The 23091-nt window shown below is 38.9% G+C and overlaps 1 protein-coding gene across 1 annotated transcript in view; it reads right to left on the bottom strand.

Moving 5' to 3' along the window:
• fbxw8 (F-box and WD repeat domain containing 8) overlaps window positions 1-15053 on the bottom strand; it is a 29711-nt gene extending 14658 nt beyond the window's left edge. Inside the window, exons 1-7 of the mRNA XM_061766812.1 lie at window positions 14541-15053; window positions 14358-14462; window positions 11955-12119; window positions 10967-11055; window positions 7864-8021; window positions 6497-6693; window positions 6175-6399 (exon numbers count right to left, since the gene is read on the bottom strand). Of these exons, the coding sequence (XP_061622796.1) occupies window positions 6175-6399; window positions 6497-6693; window positions 7864-8021; window positions 10967-11055; window positions 11955-12119; window positions 14358-14462; window positions 14541-14921 (1320 nt within the window). The 5' untranslated portion in view covers window positions 14922-15053. The remainder of the gene's footprint in view (window positions 1-6174; window positions 6400-6496; window positions 6694-7863; window positions 8022-10966; window positions 11056-11954; window positions 12120-14357; window positions 14463-14540) is intronic.
• Window positions 15054-23091: the final 8038 nt, after the last annotated feature.

The following is a 23091-nucleotide window of genomic DNA, read 5'->3' as shown; positions in this document are numbered from 1 at the left end:
ATGAACAAAGCTCGGATTTTCTGCTTGTGTAAAATTGTAGACTGCTACATGAGGATATCATGCTATCTACCACATGCCTGTTTTACTCCTGTGACTGTTAGCTTGGACTCAGGATAAACCATTTTGATGCTTTAGGGACTTCAACTTTTTGTAAACAAGGGACTTTGACTGTTTTTTTAATTTGAGTCATTCACTACTAGCCTTCCCAGTTAACATGGATATATGACTTTTAAATCCGTTAATAGCAGTGAATGAGAAAGAGAGACAGTGGCCAAATTAACGTATGGTTTTATTGCTGGTAATTAATTAGTTTAGCTGGGAACAGCGCTTAAGAGCTGAAAATACACCTCTATATTGATTTATTGCACTTTGACAGCAAAACCTTCCATCAAATGGGCACGTCCATATTACCCGGTAATCACGTGGGTAACGTCATGAGTGTATCAACTTGCCAGTTTGCTCACTGACAATGCTCATTTGAACAACAAAAAGGAGCAAAAAAACAAAGTATGCGTAGTCCTGTTACACAAGGAGCAAACTATTCCTGGCGAGTGTTGACAATTGTGAATGCAAGATCCATATGAAGAGAGACCAAAATGCAGATGAAGGTAGGCCTGCGAAGGCCACATTCACAATAACACTGCACAGACCCTATGTATGTATGTATGTATGTATGTGTGTATGTATATATGTATTTAAGTTAACAAATTCAGTCACAAAGACAAATTCAGCCAACTGGCTCAACAATTGTTCATACAATGCATTACGGTAACATGCCGTCAATGCGCTGCGACGGGCAACTTCAAAATAAAAGCTTAACAAAGCATTGATGTCCATATATGACTGGTTAGAGTTGCCCCTCACAGCGGGCAACTTCAAAATAAAAGCTTAACAAAGCATTGATGTCCATATATGACTGGTTAGAGTTGCCCCTCACAGCGCATTGTCGGCCTGTTACTGTAACACATAGTATGAACAATTGTGGCAGCTGGCCTGTCCTAATCTTATTTTGTGCCTCAAAACAGCGAGCACTAACAGACTGTACATGTTTTATTGATTGCATTTTATTCCCTCTTTCACAAGCTAATTTTTGTTATGTTATGGCTAACTTGCTTTGTTTACACTGGAATGTCGTGTTTAGAACACTCAAATGTGACTTAAAACATTGCCTGCATAAAATGATGTCATTGGGAGCCCAACTAATTGGGCAATTAGCAGGCCCACATTTTTACGCAAATGAGAAAAGGCAAGCCAAACTGACGTTTCTAATGAAATCAGTAAACGCGAAAAAGACGACAGATGGACGGACGGACTTCGGGCAGAGATAAAGACGTTCCACAGGAGGGAACAAAAGAGAATGATGTAAGCCTCAAGAGGGAGCCAGCAGAGTGTGTGTGTATGTTCCTGTGTGTGTTTGTGTGTGCGTGCATGCGTACGTGTCGCTTATTTGGGCCAACAGAGCTTTAATTACACACACACAGCACCTGTGGGCAAAGAATGGCAGCTTGATGAAAAAAAAAAAAAAAAGTCAAATTACACTCAGCTTGCTGTTGTTGATTAATCATTGTCCTTTCTAGAAGCTTTCATTGTTGAATATTGGCCATCTTGTCCATTTGGAAGACAATGGCTGTGTTCAAAAGTACTTGCTAGTATCCCCTATTTAGCGCACTATATAGTACGTGCGTCGACCATTTTGAAGTGCTGTTCAAATGTGTAGTGAGTATCGGTTCTCCCCAGCCTATATACTGCCCTCAATGCATCACACAATGCATCTTGATCACTTGAAAATTAAATACATCAACCATGATGCATTACAGCATACAGAAAAATAATTTTTCGTTTCCACGGTACTGTTTGATTTTCCTTTTTTTTCCTCTTTTTTCATTTTCCACTTTTTTCTGCTATATTTTTCTTTTCTTTGTATGGGGTTAACCCTCCTTTTCCCATTTTTTCTCTTTTTTCTTTTCTCTTTCTTTTTCCTTTGTTTTATTTTAAGTATTTCTTTTTCCCATTTTTTCCTTTTCCACTTTTTCTCTCTCTCTCGGTCAATTCTCTCTGAGGTTAACTTGTTTTTTTTCTTTTTCACATTTTCCCTCTGAGTTAGTTTCTTTTTTCCCCTTTTACATTTTTCTTTCTTAACAGCCTTTTTTTCTTCTGTTGTCTTCCTTTTTCGATATTTTTTTTATCATTTTTGTCTCTCGGCTTAACTTCGTCTTTCTTTTTCCATTTTTTTCCTTTTCCTGTTGTTTCTCTACATCTTAATTTCTTTGTTCTCCTTTTTTTCTCTGAGGGGAAAGTTATTTTTTGTTTTTCACCATTTTTTTTCTGAGTTATTCTTTTTTCCCCTTTTACATTTTTCCTCTCTTTTTTCACCATTTTTATCTATTTCTATATTTTACTCAGTTTTCTCTCTAGGGTTAATGTCTTTGCCTTTCTTTTCCCTCATTTTTCTTCTTTTTCTTTATCTTTCTCATGTTTCCCCCTGTGGTTAACTTTTGCTCTCTTCTCCTTTTAGTCTCTCTCTCTCTCTCTCTTTCTCTCGCTCTCTCTTTCTGTCTCTCTGGAGTAAACTCATGTCTGCACAACATGAACAAATCAGGTGACCGCAATTGTCTTGCATGACTCCTGGTTCCTGAGGGAAACGCACCCGCTCGTGGCTACACGCTGGCCCCTAAATAAAGTAAGGCATGCTCCCTAGACGTACCTCATATAAAGGTGCAAACATGCCACCTGGGGGAGCCACTTGGGGAGCACAGAACAACTACACTGAGGGCTGACAGGACCTCTCCAAGGGCTCGGCGCTATTTAGGTGCGCTCATTTTGCGTCTTGGCATCTCCCCCCCGAAGGTGCTTAGCATTAACTTCTAAGAGGCCCCAGGGTGTGGGGAGAGTAATAACGAGCCACCAACCCGCAGAGACGCTTTATGTATAGAAGACGTCTAGTACTAATGAAGTCAAACGCTGATGAGACACTTTGTGAGCAAATTACTTTACGTAGGCCCGATTAGTCTGTCGCCTTAACGCAGATATGGAAAGTACACAAAGTTAGCGCGTCAGTATCCTCTTTCGTACAGAGTTCCTTCAAAATGCCCCCTTCTCAAATTCTTATATTTTTGCATAGTTTCCCCACTTTAATGTTTAAGATCATCAAATAAATGTAAATACCAGACGAATATAACCCAAGCGAAATTAAAATGCTATTTTTAAATGGTGATTTCATTTATTAAGGAAAATAAAAACTATTCAATGTTACCTGGCCCTGTGTGAAAAACTAATTACCCCCCTTGTTAAATCATGAATTAATTTTGTAACAAAGTAGCAAAAATAGACCCAATCAAATAACTGCCTGAATGTAGAATAATAAGATATTGACTAGAACATGATAAGAAAATAAACTTACACTGAACCCATCCCATGAGTCTTGCAGTTTCGGCTGCGTCGTTTGTAACAAGTCCGTAAAAGTGCGCTCGATTTGGTTACCCTCCAGTCCAGTACGGAGCCACGGCTTCTTTGTGCGCACGCTGTAACTATTTTGTGTGTGCATACAAATTAGTAGTTTGTGCGTAGTTTGTGTCTGGGGCTCCGTACTATTCCGTATTCTAGCAAATAGATTTTCTAGTTTGACAATAATAAATACAGTAACAACCACAGGTATGATGATAAAATCAATTATTACACAAATTCTGTATATTTACAGCCATTTATTTACAGTTGTGAGCTCAGGCTCACAACTGTTCTCTCTGTCAGTCTTCGTTGACTGGACGGTGGCATAAAATTGGCATAGGGTATCATTCATAACATCAACAGTGATGTGTTCAGTTCGGATTTGTCAAATTTTGTGCCAGGAAGTGTCTCAGCTCAGTGTCTTTTAATAGCCTATTTTGTTGTTTTCTTTGCCCTTATTTTATCCTCCTCATCTGCAAGTTGATTTAAATCATACGGAGTTAACATTTTGTGCTACTTCTGTCTCTTAATATTTCCCTCAATTCCTCAACAGCATCTCAGTCATCAAAGGTGTTGTAATCACCAAATAATGTAAATGATTAAAACACTAATTACTGTTTTTAAGTTGCTAATTTCTGTCCTTGGAGTACTTCACATTTACTCTTCGGAAACTCTGTGTCAGGTTGCTATGTTTGCTGCTGTATCTATCAGCTAAGGGTGCTGTGCATTAATTTGGAACAATGTAATGATGTTTCGATAGGAACTACTTGAGAAGTTGTAAGGGTATTCACCAACACCATGGTATAATACTATGTGCTCTCAGACAAACATTGTAGATGCGCTTCGAAACGCCTAAAAAAATATGTATTAAATTTTTTTTTCAGATCTTCATATTTTTTTGTTTTAGAAAATAGAGCTGCTTAACAGTCTTGGAAAAATGACTATTTTTCCATACTTTTCCAGACCAGGAAATGTACCACCGGGCCCGCACTCTGGTGAGGGTTGGACTCCGCCAAGGCTGCCCTTTTTCACCGATTCTGTTCATAACTTTTATGGACAGAATTTCTAGGCACAGCCGAGGCGTAGGGGAGGTCCGGTTTGGTGGCCGCAGTACTGCATCTCTGCTTTTTGCAGACGATGTGGTTCTGTTGGCTTCAACTCTCACTGGCAGCCGAGTGTGAAGCAGTTGGGATGAAAATCAGCACCTCCAAATCTGAGACCATGGTCATCAGTCGGAAAACGGTGAAGTGCTCTCTCCAGGTCGAGAATGGGATCCTGCCCCAAGTGGAGGAGTTCAAGTATCTCGGGGTCTTGTTCACGAGTGAGGGAAGAATGGAACGGGAGATCGACAGGCGGAGCGGTGCAGCGTCTGCAGTGATGCGGACTTTGTATCAGTCCGTTGTGGTGAAGGAGCTAAGCCGAAAGGCGAAGCTCTCAATTTACTGGTCGATCTACGTTCCCACCCTCACCTATGGTCACGAGCTGTGGGTCGTGACCGAAAGAACAAGATCCCGGATACATGCGGCCAAAATGAGTTTTGTCCGCAGGGTGTCTGGGCTCTCCCTTAGAGATAGGGTGAGAAGCTCAGTCATCTGAGAGGGGCTCAGAGTAGAGCCGCTGCTCCTCCACAGCCAGATGAGATGGCTTGGGCATCTGATTAGGATGCCTCCTGGACGCCTCCCTGGTGAGGTGTTCCGGCCACGTCCCACCGGGAGGACACTCTCAGCTGGCTTGGGGGTGCCTCGGGATCCCCTCGGAAGAGCTGGATAAAGTGGCTGGGGAAAGGGAAGTCTGGGCCTCCCTGGGAAAGCTACTGCCCCCGCGACCCGACCTCAGATAAGCAGAAGAAAATGGATGAATGGATGGAAATGTATTAAATCAAATTCCATACTTTTCCATACTTGCGTAGGAACCCTGTTAATGGGTTGCCTAAATTATAGAATGGAAAGTACACAAAACTAGCGTGTCAATTGTAATTTTTCCACTGGGATTCTGCAAAATGACCGCATCAGACCCATAGGAGAAGGAACCGGTATAAGCTGCTTGTTTAGGCCTGACGAGTTAAGAGGCCTTATCCGGTTGCCACAGATATGGAAAGTACACAAAACTAGCCCAACAGTATCCTTTTTGGCACAGCGATCTCGAGAAATGGCTGCATCAGAAGGTCCAGCACTGACAGTAGAGAATGTAGATCCCAACTGGTCAGCTGCCTTAACAGGTTCACACAGATATAGAATGTGAAGTACACAAAACTAGTATAAGTATTTTATCCACTGGGATTCTGGTCACGTGCCTTAACGGGTTGCCGCAGATATGAAAAATGCCAGTAGTCTCTTTCACACTGAAATTGCAAAATGACGTCTTACAAAACATCAGAGAAGGTCCCACAATAATGAAAATGCATCTTCTGTTTCACTGAAAAGACATCTAATCCATTAAATTATTTGCACACATATTTGTTTGCATACGTGGGATGTCACATCAGTTGGTACGAGCATTTTATTTCGGTTAATATGCTAGTTAATATCATAACCCTCGTGAAGGTTGTTTGTTTGTGCTGAATAATTGAAATTTGAATACAGTTGTTTGTGTGACATGGGTTATGATGTGTACATGCTAGAAGCGTGGTGTCGATGATCAATGATGCTTTCTGTTTTACGCCCTTTGTTGACATCTTGTGGCATCTATATTACAAACCCTGGGGGGTGACTGTCCCAACATTTTGCTCACCTTGTTGCCTCCGTCATGCATAGCCCAGCTGCTGTTCTTCACCCCGAGTGCTACATGATACTCAGAGGCATCCAAGCAGGTGACAGGGTGTCCATACACCGAGTGGAGGGTCCTTAGGTCTTCCTCTTCCTCTTCATCCAGCAGATACACAGACTCCCCGGCCACCGCTGCGGTAAGCGCACGCCGCCGCACTCTGCTGCCGGGCACCAACACCAAACTGTGGACCTGACAGACAGAACATGCAGAAATAAATTCTCACTCGTGTGTAATAGAATGGTGATTTAAAAAAAAAAAAAAAAAAAAAACGAGAAAAAAAACATACAGGCTTAGGGAGGCGGGTCAGCGCGAGCATCCTCCATGCGCCGCACTCGTTGGCACCATCTAGTCGGACGTCGGAGTCGGCTGCGGAAGCCAGGACGGAACCCTCCAGGCTGAGGGCCAAGGCCCGTTGGCTCCCCGCCATCTGGTGGTGGTAAATGGGCTCGCCACCTGACTGCGTGCTCCAGACGTCCACACAACCTGTGACACAAGCCATGCCCCAGTAATTGAAAAGTTTAAAAACCTATCGCTTTTGAAGAAGAGAAAAGAATGACATGAATACTTAAATGATCTATTTTGTTATGTTTTATTTATTTTTAGAATTATAATGTATTTAATTGTTAAATACATTTTTTGGTGTGTCAAGTTGAAAAAAATCCTTCTTTATATTATTATTATTATTATTAATGATAATATATTTTTCAATGGTATTAACAATTTGTATTAATAATCTTTATTTTTTAAATATTTGTAAATAATTAAAAAACTCATGCTTGTTAAGCAAGTCTTTCATCATTGTTTTCATTTACAAATATATTTATTTATATTTAAAAATTATCATTTATTATTGTAATTTTTTTCTCTGGGTCAGGTTGACCATTTTCAAATTTAGAACTTCTAGAAAATATTATTTTTAATATTTTTAAAATTGTAATAATATTTAGTATTTAACTTTATTTTGAAATTATTTGGTAAGCTATACTATAAGAAAAAAACATAAGTATAATATATTCTTAAATTCTCATTATATAATCATTCTTTTCATTTAAATTTGCTTTAAAGGTTATAATGACTCATTGTAAATGTATAGGTGGAACGGTGACCGACTGGTTAGAGCGTCAGCCTCACAGTTCTGAGGGCCGGGGTTCAATCCCCGGCCCGCCTGAGTGGAGTTTGCATGTTCTCCCCGTGCCTGCGTGAGTTTTCTCCGGGCACTCTGGTTTCCTCCCACATCCCAAAAACATGCATGGTAGGTTAATTGACGACTCTAAATTGCCCGTAGGTGTGGATGTGAGTGTGAACGGTTGTTTGTTTGTATGTGCCCTGCGATTGGATGGAAACCTGTTCAGGGTGTACCCCGCCTCCTGCCCGATGATAGCTGGAATAGGCTCCCGCACGCCCGCGACACTAGTGAGGAGAAGCGACTCAGAAAATGGATGGATGGATGTAAATGTATAAATTTTATGTACGGGTCAAAGTGACTGTTTTAAAGTTTAACCATCCAAAAATAAATACCTTTTTTAAATTGTAAAAAACATTTTTTATTAACCCTGTTCTGCTTATGAGAAAAGTTGTAAGAATTTTTTATTTTAAAGTAAATAAAACAATATCACTATTTATAGAAGATAAAGTTGCGGCTAGTTAGCATACCATCGTGGTAGGCGGCTGCTGCAATGTTACCAGCAACCTGCACGTGAGCGACATGTGGTCGGGGCTCAGCGAGAGCGGACAGCCAGTTGGACTTGAGGTAGGACGACGGCAGGTCCCAGTGCAACTTGTCCCACAGCCTCACGTCACCCGAGGAGTACCTGACGAGTACCAGACATGACTGCGTTACGCCATCACAGGGCTCCTCTTGGCATGGAACTGGCTCACAGTTCACTCCATGGTTCAATTGAATTCTTCAATTGCCCACTGGAGACAAATAACGTTACATCAATTGAATTATTGAAACAAAAACAAAAATCATAAAATTATTTTCTAAAAAAATTGAGAAAATTTCTTTTTTAAAGACATTTTTTAAATATTTAATTAATATATTAGAAACAGAATTTTTTTTTTTCAAAAAAGTTATTTCAAGTAAAAAATGAATTCATGGGGCCATATTTTTTTTAGGAAAAAGAAATGTGGATTTTGGGGATAATAATTTCTTTTCCAGGAATTTCCTGAATAAAATAATACTGTCCAGAAAAAAAATATGGTGACTTTTATTCCCCATAAAATAAGAATTCTTTTTCCAAGAAAAATTCGTATATTATGGGGGGAAAAACATCAATTTTTTATCTGGACAGTATTATTTTTTTCAATAAATAAACATTTTCGGGAAAAAATAGTCATATTTTGAGAGGAAATTCCACACAGGAAACAAGTAACGTTTAGTGAATTGAATTATTACAAAATAAAAGAAAATCTGAACATCACAAAAAGGAAATTGCTTTTTTTTCAAGAAAATGTTATATTTTTAGATGGAAAACATTAAGTTCTTGAATGAATTACAAACATACTTTTTTAGAAACTTTTTTTTCTAGAAACTATACATAATTTTTTTGTGTAGGGGGGTGGGAATGTGTCCATCCATCCATTTTCTGAGCCGCTTCTCCTCACTAGGGTCGCGGGCGTGCTGGAGCCTATCCCAGCTATCATCGGACAGGAGGCGGTGTACACCCTGAACTGGTTGCCAGCCAATCGCATGGCACATATAAACAAACAACCATTCGCACTCAAATTCACACCTACGGGCAATTTAGAGTTGTCAATTAATGCATGTTTTTGGGATGTGGGAGGAAACCGGAGTGCCCGGTGAAAACCCACGCAGGCACGGGGCGAACATGCAAACTCCACACAGGCGGGGCCGGGGATTGAACCCCGGTCCTCAGAACTGTGAGGCTCACGCTCTAACCGGTCACCGTGCTGCCGGTGGGAGTGTGTATTTTTGTCAAAGAAAAACACTTATATTGCAGGGGTAAAAAAAACAATTCTTATTTGTAGAGGTACATAAAATTGCCATATTTTTTTCTGGAAAGTTATTTTTTTAGAGGAATAGAAGATTTCAGAAATGCTAATATTTTGGGAGGGGAAAAAAAGTTCCAAGAAAGAATGTAATTTTTCTCAAGGAAACGGTCATATTTGTGTGTGGGGGTGGGAGGGGAGTAAAGTAGGGGTGTAACAATTCATCTTAACAACAATTCGATATGTATCACGATTCGTGGTTGCCGATTCAATTCAAAGACGATATTGGTTCATTTAGAACAATACGATCCGAAATGATTCAGTGGCTTGAAATTGATTCAGTAACTATTTAGCCAAAAATTCAACAAGTGTGACTGTGAAACTCAGCGGTACTTTGGAAAAATGTACTCTGGAAAAATGTCTCCACTCACTGTAAGGGGTTCCTGGCTGGACCCAAAAAGTTTGAGAATCCCAGAGCTAAACAGTCAAATACTAATGGCTAGAAACTAAGCACTATGAGGTTTTCATGAGGAAAAGCTTTTCGGAATAGCGTTAATAATACACAGAGAACTAAACAAGTAACCAAACCTACGTTTTGTAACACCATGTGACACTTAAAAAGATTGTTCAGTAAATGATAGTCGCTCATTCTCTTCTTTTGTCCGACAAAGTTCCTCCTCGTACACTGCTATCATTCTTTCAAAAGCTACAAATATTTTTTTGAAGGTCACGCATTCAGGATCACTCTCAGCATTTCTACTGCACACATTTTCACGTGATAATCACAACACCTTACACTCACAGTTGCTCTCTGCTTAGTGATCCCAAACGAGTTGGGTGTGTTAAAAAATATACTCAGCGCGCATACTGCTACATTCCGGACCGTTGTCGGAATGTGCCGAACACTCACTCTCTTGGACTAGAGTTAGGGCGTCACATTGAATTTCTGAACGCAACCTATGTTAGCGACTAGCGAGCTAAGCTAAGATAGCTTGAAAGGCTTCAGTGCGCATTGTGGTGATTCACACACACACACGCATCCATTTAAAGTCCACTGTGCGTAAATTTCCAATCAATCGATTGATTAACTTTTTAAATGATTTTAAATCCATCCATCCATTTTCTGAGCCGCTTCTCCTCACTAGGATTGCGGGCGTGCTGGAGTCTATGCCAGCTATCATCGGGCAGGAGGTGGGGTACACCCTGAACTGGTTGCCAGCCAATCGCAGGGCACATAGAAACAAAACAACCATTCGCACTCACATTCACACCTACGGGCAATTTAGAGTTGTCAATTAACCCATGTTTTGGGATATGGGAGGAAAACCGGAGTGCCCGGAGAAAACCCACGCAGGCACGGGGAGACCATGCAAACTCCACACAGGCGGGACGCTCTAACCAGTCGTCCACCGTGCCGCCTGATTTTAAATCAATATATTTTATTTGCAAGGCCAACTTGCTGAACACAGATCGAAGTAGTTGGATCATAGCAGTATAAATCGATACATCGATGTAGTGAATGAAATCGTTGCACCCCGAGGAAAAGTGTAACCTATTTGAGAAAAGACATTATTTTCCTATTTCACAAGCAAAAAATTATTTTTCTTTGGGGGAAAAAAAGGGCTGTTTTTATTTTTGTTGTTGTTTTTTTCAATAAAAAATTATATATCTTGAGGAAAATGATTTTCAATTAAAACAATTATTTTGAGAAAAAGGATGGGTTTCTTATCAATACAAATATAAAAAAATTCTTTTTAATTATAAAGTCATATTATTCATGAAAAAATAAGTTTTTCATCCTCACCCTGCCAGGACATAGTTGTCACAGGAGCTGACATCGCACAGCACCTTTCCCAGCTCGAACTGCAGCTGACTGATAGAGCCAACACGATTCTGCACACACAGCAATTATTGAATAAATTAAGTAAACTATGACAAACAAGTAATAAGATTGAAGAAAATAAATTGTTTTTTCAAGAAAAAAAATCTGTCATAAGAAAAAGCAGTCATTTAATGAGAATAAAGTGCTAAATTATGCAAATTAGATTATTTTAATGTTATAAGAAAAAGTTTTAAAATTTTTTATTTTGGGGTAGTCAGAATAGTCAGGAATAAAGTTAGAAATTATTAGGAAAAAAGTCAAAGTTACGAGAATAAAGGAAATGCTCAAGCTGTGCATAATGTAACAGTCAGTTAAACTTTTTTTTAATACAGTGCAGTACGTTTGTTATGTACAGTTCAACTGTATTTAACGTTTAAGTACAATACAGTTGCATTTAATAAGAATTTTTTATTAAACATTTTTTTCATGAATACGCTAGCTGTAAGAAAGATAAGCAAAATAAATCATTATATGCATAGTACAAGGACACATTACATTCTGTATGGAGCATTACATTACAAGTACTGTGTGGAGCAGTAGTGCAACACTGTGAGGGAAGGACAGACTGGACAGAACAGGGACAAGGGGAAGCATTCATGACAGAGGTAGTGGATCTGGCTGTACAACTGAAGTGTGGTGTGGTGTGTTTTATCTGATTTATTGAATAATTGAAAAAGTAATCGATAGCTTAATCGATTACTAAAATAATCATTATTTGCATGCATATACCGTAATTTCTCGTGTATAATGCGCAGCCATGTATAATGTGCACCATTGACTTTTGGCAATTTTTTGGGAGGGGGAAATGCGCATTATACACGAGAAATTACGGTACATGGTGAAACGTTGTACAAGTGTGTGTGTGTGTGTGTGTGTGTGTGTGTGTGCGTGTGTGTGTCTAGCGGCTCACCTTCCAGTTGGCACGCACGTTGGCGGCTGCGTTGCGGCAGTCTCGCAGTGTGGCCTTCCAGCAGGGTGAATCGGACACGGCAGCGCCGCGCCGGTGGCCCTCACGCGCACACAGCTTGAACCACAGTACACCGTCCTCAGCCAGAGCTCGCCACGCCTTGCTCACCTGCCAGCAGCAAAACCATCAATTTGTACAGAGTTGGCTTTTTCTTCAGCTTTTTACAAAACATTTTACACTAGTGTGACAATTAAAAATGTTAAAAAGCGAGATGCGTGAGCTGCACCCGCGATGTTGCTTTCGTCATTCAAGACTTAAATGTCGCCCGAAGATAGCTGGGATAGGCTCCAGCGGCCCGGTACCCCAGTGAGGACAAGTGGTAAAGGAACAGGCACGTATAAGGCACCGTTAGGGACATTATTCAGGATTAGCTCTCACAATTACTATTCAAATGCTTTCACACACACAGAAACTACTGAAAGGCTCTCATAAGGACTACTCAAACACTCTCATACGCACGAGTCTTGCCCTCATTAACACTTCTCAAATGCTCTCATTGCCTACTCAAATGCTCTCATTTACACTAGTCAAATGCTCTCATTTACACTACTCAAATGCTCTCATTTGCACTAGTCAAATGCTCTTATTTACACTACTCAAATGCTCTCATTGACACTACACAAATGCTCTCATTGACTACTCAAATGCTCTTATACACACGAGTCTTGCTCTCATTAACACTACTCAAATGCTCTCATACACACACGTCTTGCTCTCATCAACACTACTCAAATGCGTTGACGCGAGCACATCAATCACATTCTCGCACATATCACTGGCATTCACGAGTTCATGTCAATCATGCTCACACATGAATAGTGTAAATCTTTTATTAGGTAGTTCAATTCAAAAAGTGAAATTATAGAGATGAACTGCACACACTCAGAGTGAAGTATTTCATATTTAAAATATGTATTATTTTGATGATTGTAGCACATAGCAAATAAAAAAAATTCCCCATATTGAGAAACTAAAATATAACGTCAAACAAAATAGTGAATTAATTCAACAAATAAAGTGATTTTTAACGTAGAAATTAGGCTGGAATTTGCCCTCTGAAAAGTACTTCAGTGTTTAATCATTCTATGAGTACTGAAGAAAAACTACAACCCCAATTCCAATGAAGTTGGGACATCGTGTTAAACATAAATTAAAAACAGAATACAACGGTTTGCAAACCATGTTCAACCTATATATAATTGAATACACTACAAAGACAAGATATTTAATGTTCAACCTGATAAACCTTATTGTTTTTTTGCAAATAATCATTAACTTAGAATTTTATGGCTGCAACATGTTCCCAAAAAGCTGGGATAGGTGGCAAAAAAGACTGGACGGCAGGCACGGGGAGAACATGCAAACTCCACACAGGCAGGGATTCAACCCCAGAACTATGAGGCAGACGCTCTCACCAGTCATCCAATGTGCCGACTCTAAAATAATATTTACAAAAAAATCTGAATGACATTGGCGCACGCACAAAGAGCAGAATATTTGTTTTAAAAATCTAATAAAATACAGAAAATACTTTGTTTTGAGCGTATGGATAGCAGCAAATTGAAGATGCGCATTATACATAGGTAGAAGGGTTTTCCCACTTTATGGGGAAGTGTTTTGAGAGTGCATTATACATGAGAGATTGCAGTATCTGTTCATATGGAATGCAAATTGTTAAAAATAACTGTTGCTTAACAATGAAAAAGTAAAGTTTATGTAAACAGAAATACAATTTCTTACGAATCACACCCTCAGCGCCCCCAACTGGCCAGGAGGTAAATCGATTTAGAGGATTTGCTGAATGGATATTGAATTGGGGAGAGGAATACGCACCCATGAATCAATCTTTTTACCAACTCCTACCCGATGGATGGACGGGCAGACAGATAGATGTCTTAAATATACTCACCTGTGCACATCGGCCGAGCAGAATATTTGTTTTAAAAATCTAATAAAATACAGAAAATACTTTGTTTTGAGCGTATGGATAGCAGCAAATTGAAGATGCGCATTATACATAGGTAGAAGGGTTTTCCCACTTTATGGGGAAGTGTTTTGAGAGTGCATTATACATGAGAGATTGCAGTATCTGTTCATATGGAATGCAAATTGTTAAAAATAACTGTTGCTTAACAATGAAAAAGTAAAGTTTATGTAAACAGAAATACAATTTCTTACGAATCACACCCTCAGCGCCCCCAACTGGCCAGGAGGTAAATCGATTTAGAGGATTTGCTGAATGGATATTGAATTGGGGAGAGGAATACGCACCCATGAATCAATCTTTTTACCAACTCCTACCCGATGGATGGACGGGCAGACAGATAGATGTTTAAATATACTCACCTGTGCACATCGGCCGAGCTCAGTTCGGTTGAGATATTGGAATATCTTCAGCGCTAACTCATACGGCAACTCCATGTCAAAGAAAGGGATGTCGCTTGCCTCATTCTGCATTAAAACAAGAACACACAGAATAGGTAGTTAGTGTATATATTGTTGAGATGGTGACTGAATGTCGCAAAGTACCAGATCCAGAATGAGTTGATCCACCAGCTGCTCTTCTTTCTTGACTTTTCTCTGAGGATTCTTTAGGGACCCCCTGCAGACGGCGCGCTCATCCTGGTAGTTCCTCTTCCTTTTGCTCCTCTCCTCCTCGAGTCTGTCCAAAAGTGGGCTCGTCCTGCCGCCCAGCAAGCCCTTGGCGATGGAAATGTAACCGGCCTCCTGCACGCCAACACTACACTCGGATTTTAACTCGCTTTTACCTCGACTCGCGTCATCATTTTCGTCCCCGGCATGACTCCTGGTAGTGGAGGGCGCAGCGGGAACGAGCCGCCGCTCCTCTTTTTGACTCCACAGCTCACGTTTCCAACGGTCTCTGAACACAGCGAGCTCGTCCTCGGCCATAGCGTACGAAATGTCAGGAATAAAAAGGCAACATTTTGTGTGAAAAGGTCGAAACAAGACAGGAAAGTCTCGAGTGCGGAAGTAGTGGAGCCAAAACAAAAGACGAGTCCTTCACTGTAAAAACACCGACGAGGGACACGGCTCTGAAAAATAATATTCCGATGTAACTTTCATTACATCACGTCACACGTAATAATCATTTAAATACTAATAATAAGAATAAGAAGAAGATTCTATGTTTGTATGAGTAAAATTCTGAACTGCTGTGAATGTGACTATGTAAGAAAAATATTTAATAATTTGAAAACTGTTACCGTGTGTACATTTTGTTTGTAAAGCTTGTCAAGAAGCAATTTGTTGAAACCTCAGGATTACTCGGCCACCGTAGTTTACTTCCAGCCATCCATTTTCCATACCGCTTATCGTCACTAGGGTCGCGAGCGAAACGTAAAAACGAAGTAAAAAACAATAATAAAAAGCTGAAAATAATAACATGGGAGTGCTTTTCTTGAACACGATTATGCTTAATAAAAAATATATACAGTACTGTACTTGAAAAATATACAATATATGTATTTTTAAATTTATTCAAAAATTAAGAACCATTAAATCTATGAAACAGGGACATTTGTTTTAAATTTCTTCATGAAAACAGGACAAGTTGGTTTTAAATGCATTTTTTTTAAAACATGTACAATCATTCAAAAACTGAAAAGAAAATGTTGATATTAACATGTACTGGTTCGGTTCACTGATTTACTTACATACACCACTTAAATTGATACATACTAATTTTATTTAGTTATACATTTACACTCATAAATATAAAATCTAGCAAGAAACTATGTGAAGATAATAAAGAAAGATTCAAGAAAGAAGCGTCAAGTAAATAAGCATTTTCTTCACTTTTGGATCAATTCCACAGGCGCCCATTATGTCTCTTGAGTGTGCAAGACATGACGTCAGTCCAACGTCACGTGAGCCGTCCCTCATGAATAATTAGCGTCTGCGGTAAACACAAAAGGCTTTGCATAAACAGGGTCCCACACTCATCCATCAGGAGCGTCAGAGGAAGAAGCATGTGCCGTTGGCCGCCCACGCCGTCGCGCACGCCGCCGCTGCCCATCGAGGCCGCGCGCGTACGCACGCCGCTGCGTGAGCCGCCTGGCTGCGCGGCTCAGACGCTCGCAACGCGCCTGCGGCTGATCGGGGACCAGCTGGACAAAAGTCTGACGACGGTGGCCGGCGAGGACGCGCGGAGGCCGGTCAGCGGGGGGTACGCGCGCACCACCGTGCACGTCAGCGTGTGCGCGCTGCTGCTGATGGTCACCAGACGACAATAGTACAAAGGTGGGTAGTCACGTTTTTGTTTGTTTGTTTTTACCACAAAACAGACTTCTCCATGTGGTACAATCATGTATTTATTGTCTTCAACGCTCATAGAAAATATGAGAAAATAACAAAAAATGTTAAAACAATTAAGTCGGAATTTTATGGGGGGGCTATTACAAAGAGTTCATATTTTGTAGTTGAATTATTACAAAAATAAAGTTGAGAATAAAGTTGGTATATTACCCCCCAAAAAAAATCATAATTTTGAAGTTGAAATGCATCTGAAAAAAGCAATGTTATGAAAATAAAGTTTTGATAGTGCCCCGAAAAAAAGTAATATTTTATTGACTGATTGATAATTGTATTTGGTTGTTTCACAGTATTAGCAACACAATGCAGTACGAGGGTCCCTTAATTTCTACAACCAAAAGGGTATGGGCAGAAGCAAAGCTGCTTGTTTTGGCCCATCCCAGACATCATGCATCATACATCAGGAAAACAACACGAAAACCTCAGTTGCATTCAGTTAAACACGTTCCCAAAACATATATATAATAAATAAGTAAATATTATATCCCTTAATACTTTAAATTACATGTAAGATACATATATAAACATATGCCCAAAGGAAAGTTCTTGTTTTTTGCCTTAAATAAAACTTAAATTTTTTTTTTTCTTTTTTTTATTAGGTCCAATATTTTTAAGATTTGGGATTTTTTAAATACAGTAGTTGGTTTGTAGGTTCTAAAAATCCCACGTTATTCATTATTCTTATTGCCCTCTTTTGCAACTTAAAAATATTTCTATAAACGTTTTACATGCATTTCCCCAAATTTCAGAGCAATAGGTCAAATATGGTAGTACTAAAGTTGAAAGCAGTTTCTATTTAATAATCTTTTAACTCTGTACAGTATGCCTATAGTTTTTGACACTTTTTTTCCTTGTTGTCTATATGTGGCTTCCAACAAAGCTCACTGTCTATCGTCATCCCCAAGAACTGTTTCATAGACACGTTCAATTTCCACACCATAATTTTAAATTGACATTTGCCTAATTATAACCAAAACACATCATTACATGTATAAGATGAAATATGAAAATAAATTAGTAATGTTACTCCACTTTATTTATAAAACTTAAAAAAAAAAAAAAAAAAACTGTAGCTGAAACAAAGTGCTGGACGTAAATAAATTAATGAATAAATAAATAAATGCATGTTTTTTGTAAAAAAAAAAAAAAAAAAAAAGCTTTAAAAACAAAAATGAAGACTATGAGAATAAAGTTGTAATAAAAGTCAACATTTTAAAGTTGAAATATTATCAAAATAAATGAGCAATGTTACGAGAATAACGTTGTAACATTACTTTGAAAATTTTGACCACAATAAGGTTGTAATATCCAATTGTAATATACGATTAATTATTCTTGTAACATTACAAGTGGGTTCTCCTAACATTACGATTTTATTCCCTTAACATTTTGGCTTTTTTTAAAAAAAATTTTACATGTAATGTTAGGTGTTTATGCTTGTAATATATTTCATTTTTTACTCAAAACATTCAAATTTATTTCTCGTAATGTTATGACTTTACTCTCTTAACATTACGAGTGTCAGGCACGTGAACAAACACACGCACACACACACACACACACACACAACTACTAGGTGGTGCTCAAGCACCTGCCCTTTTGTCCTGAACCCATTTTTCTTGTCATTATCAATATTATAAATAAATAAATACATACCCTCTCTGTCATCAATTTTCCCAAAGTGTTTTGAAATATGACGACCATTTATTTGTGTACTTGGGAGAAATGTACATATGCTCCTGCCTAGTCCCCAGCTGTTATGTCCCTGTTTTTCTGGCTCGTGTTCACTTTTTTTTTGGCTTTATAGTCACCTTTGGGATTGTTGGTGCGCCGTGCATCCCTTTTGCACTTGTTGGCAATTATTGCCATGGGTTATTTAAACTCGGCCCCAGTGCAAAGAATGTGCTGGATTAATTCTCCTGATTGCTTGTCAAAACAATATCCACAAGTTATTTAATCCGTCCCTTTCGTGCCAGCGTGCCTGCTTTCCCACCACACCTTTCCGTAAATACTGCTGAGTTTGTCTGACATTGTTTTTCTATTCCTTATGTAGTTAAGTGTGCGTTCAGTGTTTTTTGTCCCTCCTTTGTGTAGGTTGAGTAGAATAATTAATTTTTTTTTCTTCCTAGTTTGGGAGCGTTCGCCGTATCGTCACCAAATGGTGACATGGTGTCTCGGTTGGCAGAAAGCCTATGGAAGTCGATAGCCGACCACGAGTTATCGGGTTATTCACGCTTAATTCCGTTAATTAATAAATGGTAGTGTTGTGTTGTGTTATGGGTTGTACATACAGATTGTCAACGAAGGATTCTTACAGTTTACGTCATCCCAGAGACACATGAAGCTCATTGAAAGCTTACATGGAGCCACATTACGTGACTCAACTGGAAGCATACTGACCGACCATGTTTGCTTTCATGTTTACTTTATACTGGTAGCATAGTTGCTAACGACTGCAACAGAAAGGGAAGGGGCGCCAACACACTAGCAAAGCATTCTGGGATTTGTAATATCAGTGGCACATTCGTGGTGCTATATACTAGCGGGCCAGCTCTAATACACATTTGACATCGTGGGCCAAATTTGGCCCCCGCCTGAGTTTGACATATATGTTATATAGTAACGATAAGACACTTGACTTTGTAATAACTTGTTTTGCATTGTAATTTTATGATATTAGATATATTGTCGGCGTGGGTTTTCTCCAGGCACTCCGGTTTCCTCCCACATCCCAAAAATAAGCATTGGGGGGTTAATTGAAGACTCTAAATTGCCCGTAGGTGTGAATGTGTGTGAGAATGGTTGTTTGTATATGTGTGCCCTGCGATTGGCTGGCAACCAGTTCAGGGTGTACCCCGCCTCCTGCCCGAAGATAGCTGGGATAGGCTCCAGCACTCTCGCGACCCTTGTGAGGATAAGCGGCTCAGAAAATGGATGGATGGATGGATAGATATATTGTTCATATTTAAGGATATTTGGCACAGACAAAAGATACATCTCACATTAGGTAATAACTTGAGTCTCACTCTTAAATACTTGATGCCTCCATTACTTTTGGTAATATTTTACCTCTTAAGTAGGCCTACAATCGTATACAAATTACAACTAAATATGAGCTTTACAATATGCAAATTCACGTCACGTATGGAGATGTTTCACCGTCTGAACATTTTCCAATCAACAATTGAATGATTGAAACTTACTTCGATGTGTCAAGAGACTTGTAGAATTGAATTACATCTTTTGTGTAGGCCGAAATTAAAAGTTGTCAATCCAATATATGCCCTCAGTCAGGCCAGGTGGATGGATTTGGGACACATTTGTGCGTAATTTCGTATTTAAGGCAAATTGTGGTTGCCGGTGTTGTACAGAAGCTTTGCTGCATAGCTTTGCTTGGCATCAGCTGGCCCAAACTTGCATACTGCGATAAAAAGCCATGAAGACAGGTTTTCTTAGCCAAAATGATATGGGGGTGAATGGGACCACCACCAACCAACGTTAATGCGCATGCGCCAGAATTGTAACGATGATGTTTCGCGAACACTCCCATAGGTCATTAGTGCCGGTTCGTTTGAAGAGGCACCTTCCTCCCTCTGTTTGTTCTTCCTCCCTTTAGTTCATTTTAGTGTATTGTGTGTGGTTTTTTTTTTTGTCGCAACAACATTTTGCCCTCGTTGTTTTTTTGGCATTCAGTTGTTTTGTGTTTCACGCTTGCGTGCTCCCTGGTTTGTGAATAAAATCGATCTAATGTTCAAGAGTTGCTGTGTCTGCTGAAGCCAATCGTAAAACTGGCCTCTGTCCTTCTCCTTCCAAAAACACAAGTCATTTGAACAGGGGTGTGTTGACTTTTTATATCCACAGTAGTCTCCTTTCACCTCCTTTAGTTGTATGATTGACAGCGTTAACAGAAATAACTACATAAGTTAAATGTTTTTTTCTGAATTGTATGACTAATTTTGGCGAACGGTGCCCTTTTGTTGGCTACAGCACCTGTCGCCCATTTTTGCATTATATTTAGCATTGGTTTTGTGCGTAATTTTTTTCTCAAAACTGCTTTTTTGAAGAATTATTCTATATCCTCCAACTTTATTTTTGTAAGATCAAGTTTGTTTCTCATAACATTTCAACTTTATTGTGAAGTAACTGACTTTTTTCACATATTGTGACTGTATTCTCGGAACATTGCATTTTTTTCCCACACGTGACATTACTCAGGTATTGCATTTCGGCTTGTATTCAGCCTTTATTCTAAAGTTTCAAGCTTCTCGCAATGTTACTCATTCGTAATTTTCAGCCTTTTGCGCATTTTTCAAGTGTACTCTCACAACATTACACTTTATCGCATAGTATTCCGACTATGGTTGTACTGTTCTAAATTTATCCTTGTAACATTGCAACTCTTTGTTTGCATTATATTCAGTCTTTATACTCGTAACACTAGGACTTGTTTCTCACAAAGTTATTGATCCTTTTTGCTGGAAACATTGTGACTTTGTTTTCGTAACGCCGCATATTATTTTTATTTATTTCCCCCCATAACACCTACTACTCTGGCGGCACGGTGGTCGACTGGTTAGCACATCTGCCTCACAGTTTTGAGGACTGGGGTTCAAATCCCGGTTCCGTCTGTGTGGAGTTTGTATGTTATCCCCGAGCCTGCGTGGGTTTTCTCCGGGGACTCCGGTTTCCTCTCACGTCCACAAAAACATTCATGGTAGGTTAATTGAAGACTCTAAATTGCCCGTGCATGTGTATGGTTGTTTGTGCCCTGCTTTTGGCTGGCAAACCAGTTCAGGGTGTACCCCGCCTCCTGCGCCAAGGTAGCTGGGATAGGCTCCAGCACGCCCGCGACCCTCGTGAGGATAAGCGGTACAGAAAATGGATGGATGGATACCTACTACTCTTCCCCCATTAATTTAAATGTTACTTTTCATACGTCACTGAATTGCATTTGAATGTCTCTTTTGTACAGACGCCTTGCGAGCACGTCTGCAGACAAAAGACGAGGATGCTGAGCATGTAACTCGACGTTTTGGAGGCACCTGAAGGGAGGCTCCGTGATGAAGATTCAACACGCCCTCCTCATCCACCTCCTCCCCTCCATATGCGGTGATGTCATCCTCCCCTGGTAGCCTGGAGGGGAACGCTGACTAATTAGGTTAATGACAATCAGAAGAAAACAAAACCACTGTCAAATTGTGTGTACGGCCGGAGGGAAGCTGTGGCATCAAGTTTAATCCAGATCTGATCTCGATTGCACATTTGGCAGTCATGTAAATGACAAGCATGTAAAATCAGTTACAAGTACAGTGGACCCCCGCTATTCGCAGGTGATAGGGACCGGGCCGGACCACGAATAGCATAAATGCGTGGATAATTGATGCCCTATATAATTGCAGAACTTTTTTTAAACTAAAAAAATTCTGGAATAAGCGGGCATAAACCGTCAATAGGCATTTTTGGGGTTGCCTATCCCCAAGAAAGAAAAATAATAATAAATTCCGCGAATAGGTGAATCCTTGGGTGCCGAACCGCGAGTATGTGGGAGTCCACTGTACACTGTACTGTAAACAATTATGCCTTGGCGGAGGTCTTTAAGGGCTCACATCCACGCACTGGAAAGTTTCACAGAAGCTACACGGCCATGTGAATATTTAACAATTACGACTGGAAGATGAATGAAAATTAAGTGGAAATATGAAAACAAAAATCATAATCTTACCAGAATCAAGTGATAGAATTTAGAATAAAATGTAGATTTCTTTTCATGCCCATGATATTTGTACTTTACTTTGGTAAAATGACGACCTTTTTTTTTTGTAGTATTACTACTTTATTCTCGTGGATGTAAAACTAAAACCTTTATAAAATATATTTCCTCTTTGTCTTTATAAAAATATATTTTGTTGTAAAATGACTTATTCTTTAAACTATTATTTTTTAAATTATTATTATTATTATTATTATATAATTTTTTGTAAAGACTATTGTAAAATTCTGATTTTCTTTGTAGTATTACAAATTTATTCTGGTAGATTTACTCTTTTCCTATTATATAATTATTTACATAATATTTCTACTTCATCCTTGTAATTGTACAAAAATGGAGGCTTTCTTCCACCATAATATTACATCTTTAGTCTCGTAAGAAAACATTTTTACGTAATATTTCGACAAAGATAAAGTAGTAATTTTAAAGTTTATTTTAAAGTTATATTAAGAGTAAACAAATACATTTTACCAGAATAAAAGCATAATAAATATCAAGACAAAAGGAAACAATTTTATTGTAAAAAATCTGGATTTTCACACAGGGAAAAAAACCAAAAAACACATTTTACCTGATTAAAGTTGTAATATTACAGTTAGTTTATAGTATTAAGTCTTAATTCTGGTCTAGTTACTCTTTTCTTACTGTGTAATTATTTGCATCATATTTTAACTTCACATTATAAAAAAATGTGTGCATAATGTTTAGACCAAAATAATTTGACCATAATATAGTCATAATAGTCAGAAGGGGGGAAAAAATTAATCAGGGGAGAAAACATTTTTGAACATTCACAGGGGGAAAAAAAAATCGTTTTACCAGAATAAAGTGTGACTGACTGTTATGCTTAAGTTGTAGTATGAATACTCTATTCTGGTAGAATTACTCTTTTACTAAAATATTTAATAATATTTAGTAATATTTATTTACATAATATTACAAATTTATCCTCGTAATACTAAGACTTTCTCGCAACAT

Source organism: Phyllopteryx taeniolatus, chromosome 3, assembly GCF_024500385.1.
Source record: "Phyllopteryx taeniolatus isolate TA_2022b chromosome 3, UOR_Ptae_1.2, whole genome shotgun sequence".
NCBI lineage: Eukaryota > Metazoa > Chordata > Actinopteri > Syngnathiformes > Syngnathidae > Phyllopteryx > Phyllopteryx taeniolatus.
The sequence above is the reverse complement of the archived record's forward strand: the minus strand, read 5'-3'. Positions and strand labels throughout refer to the sequence as shown.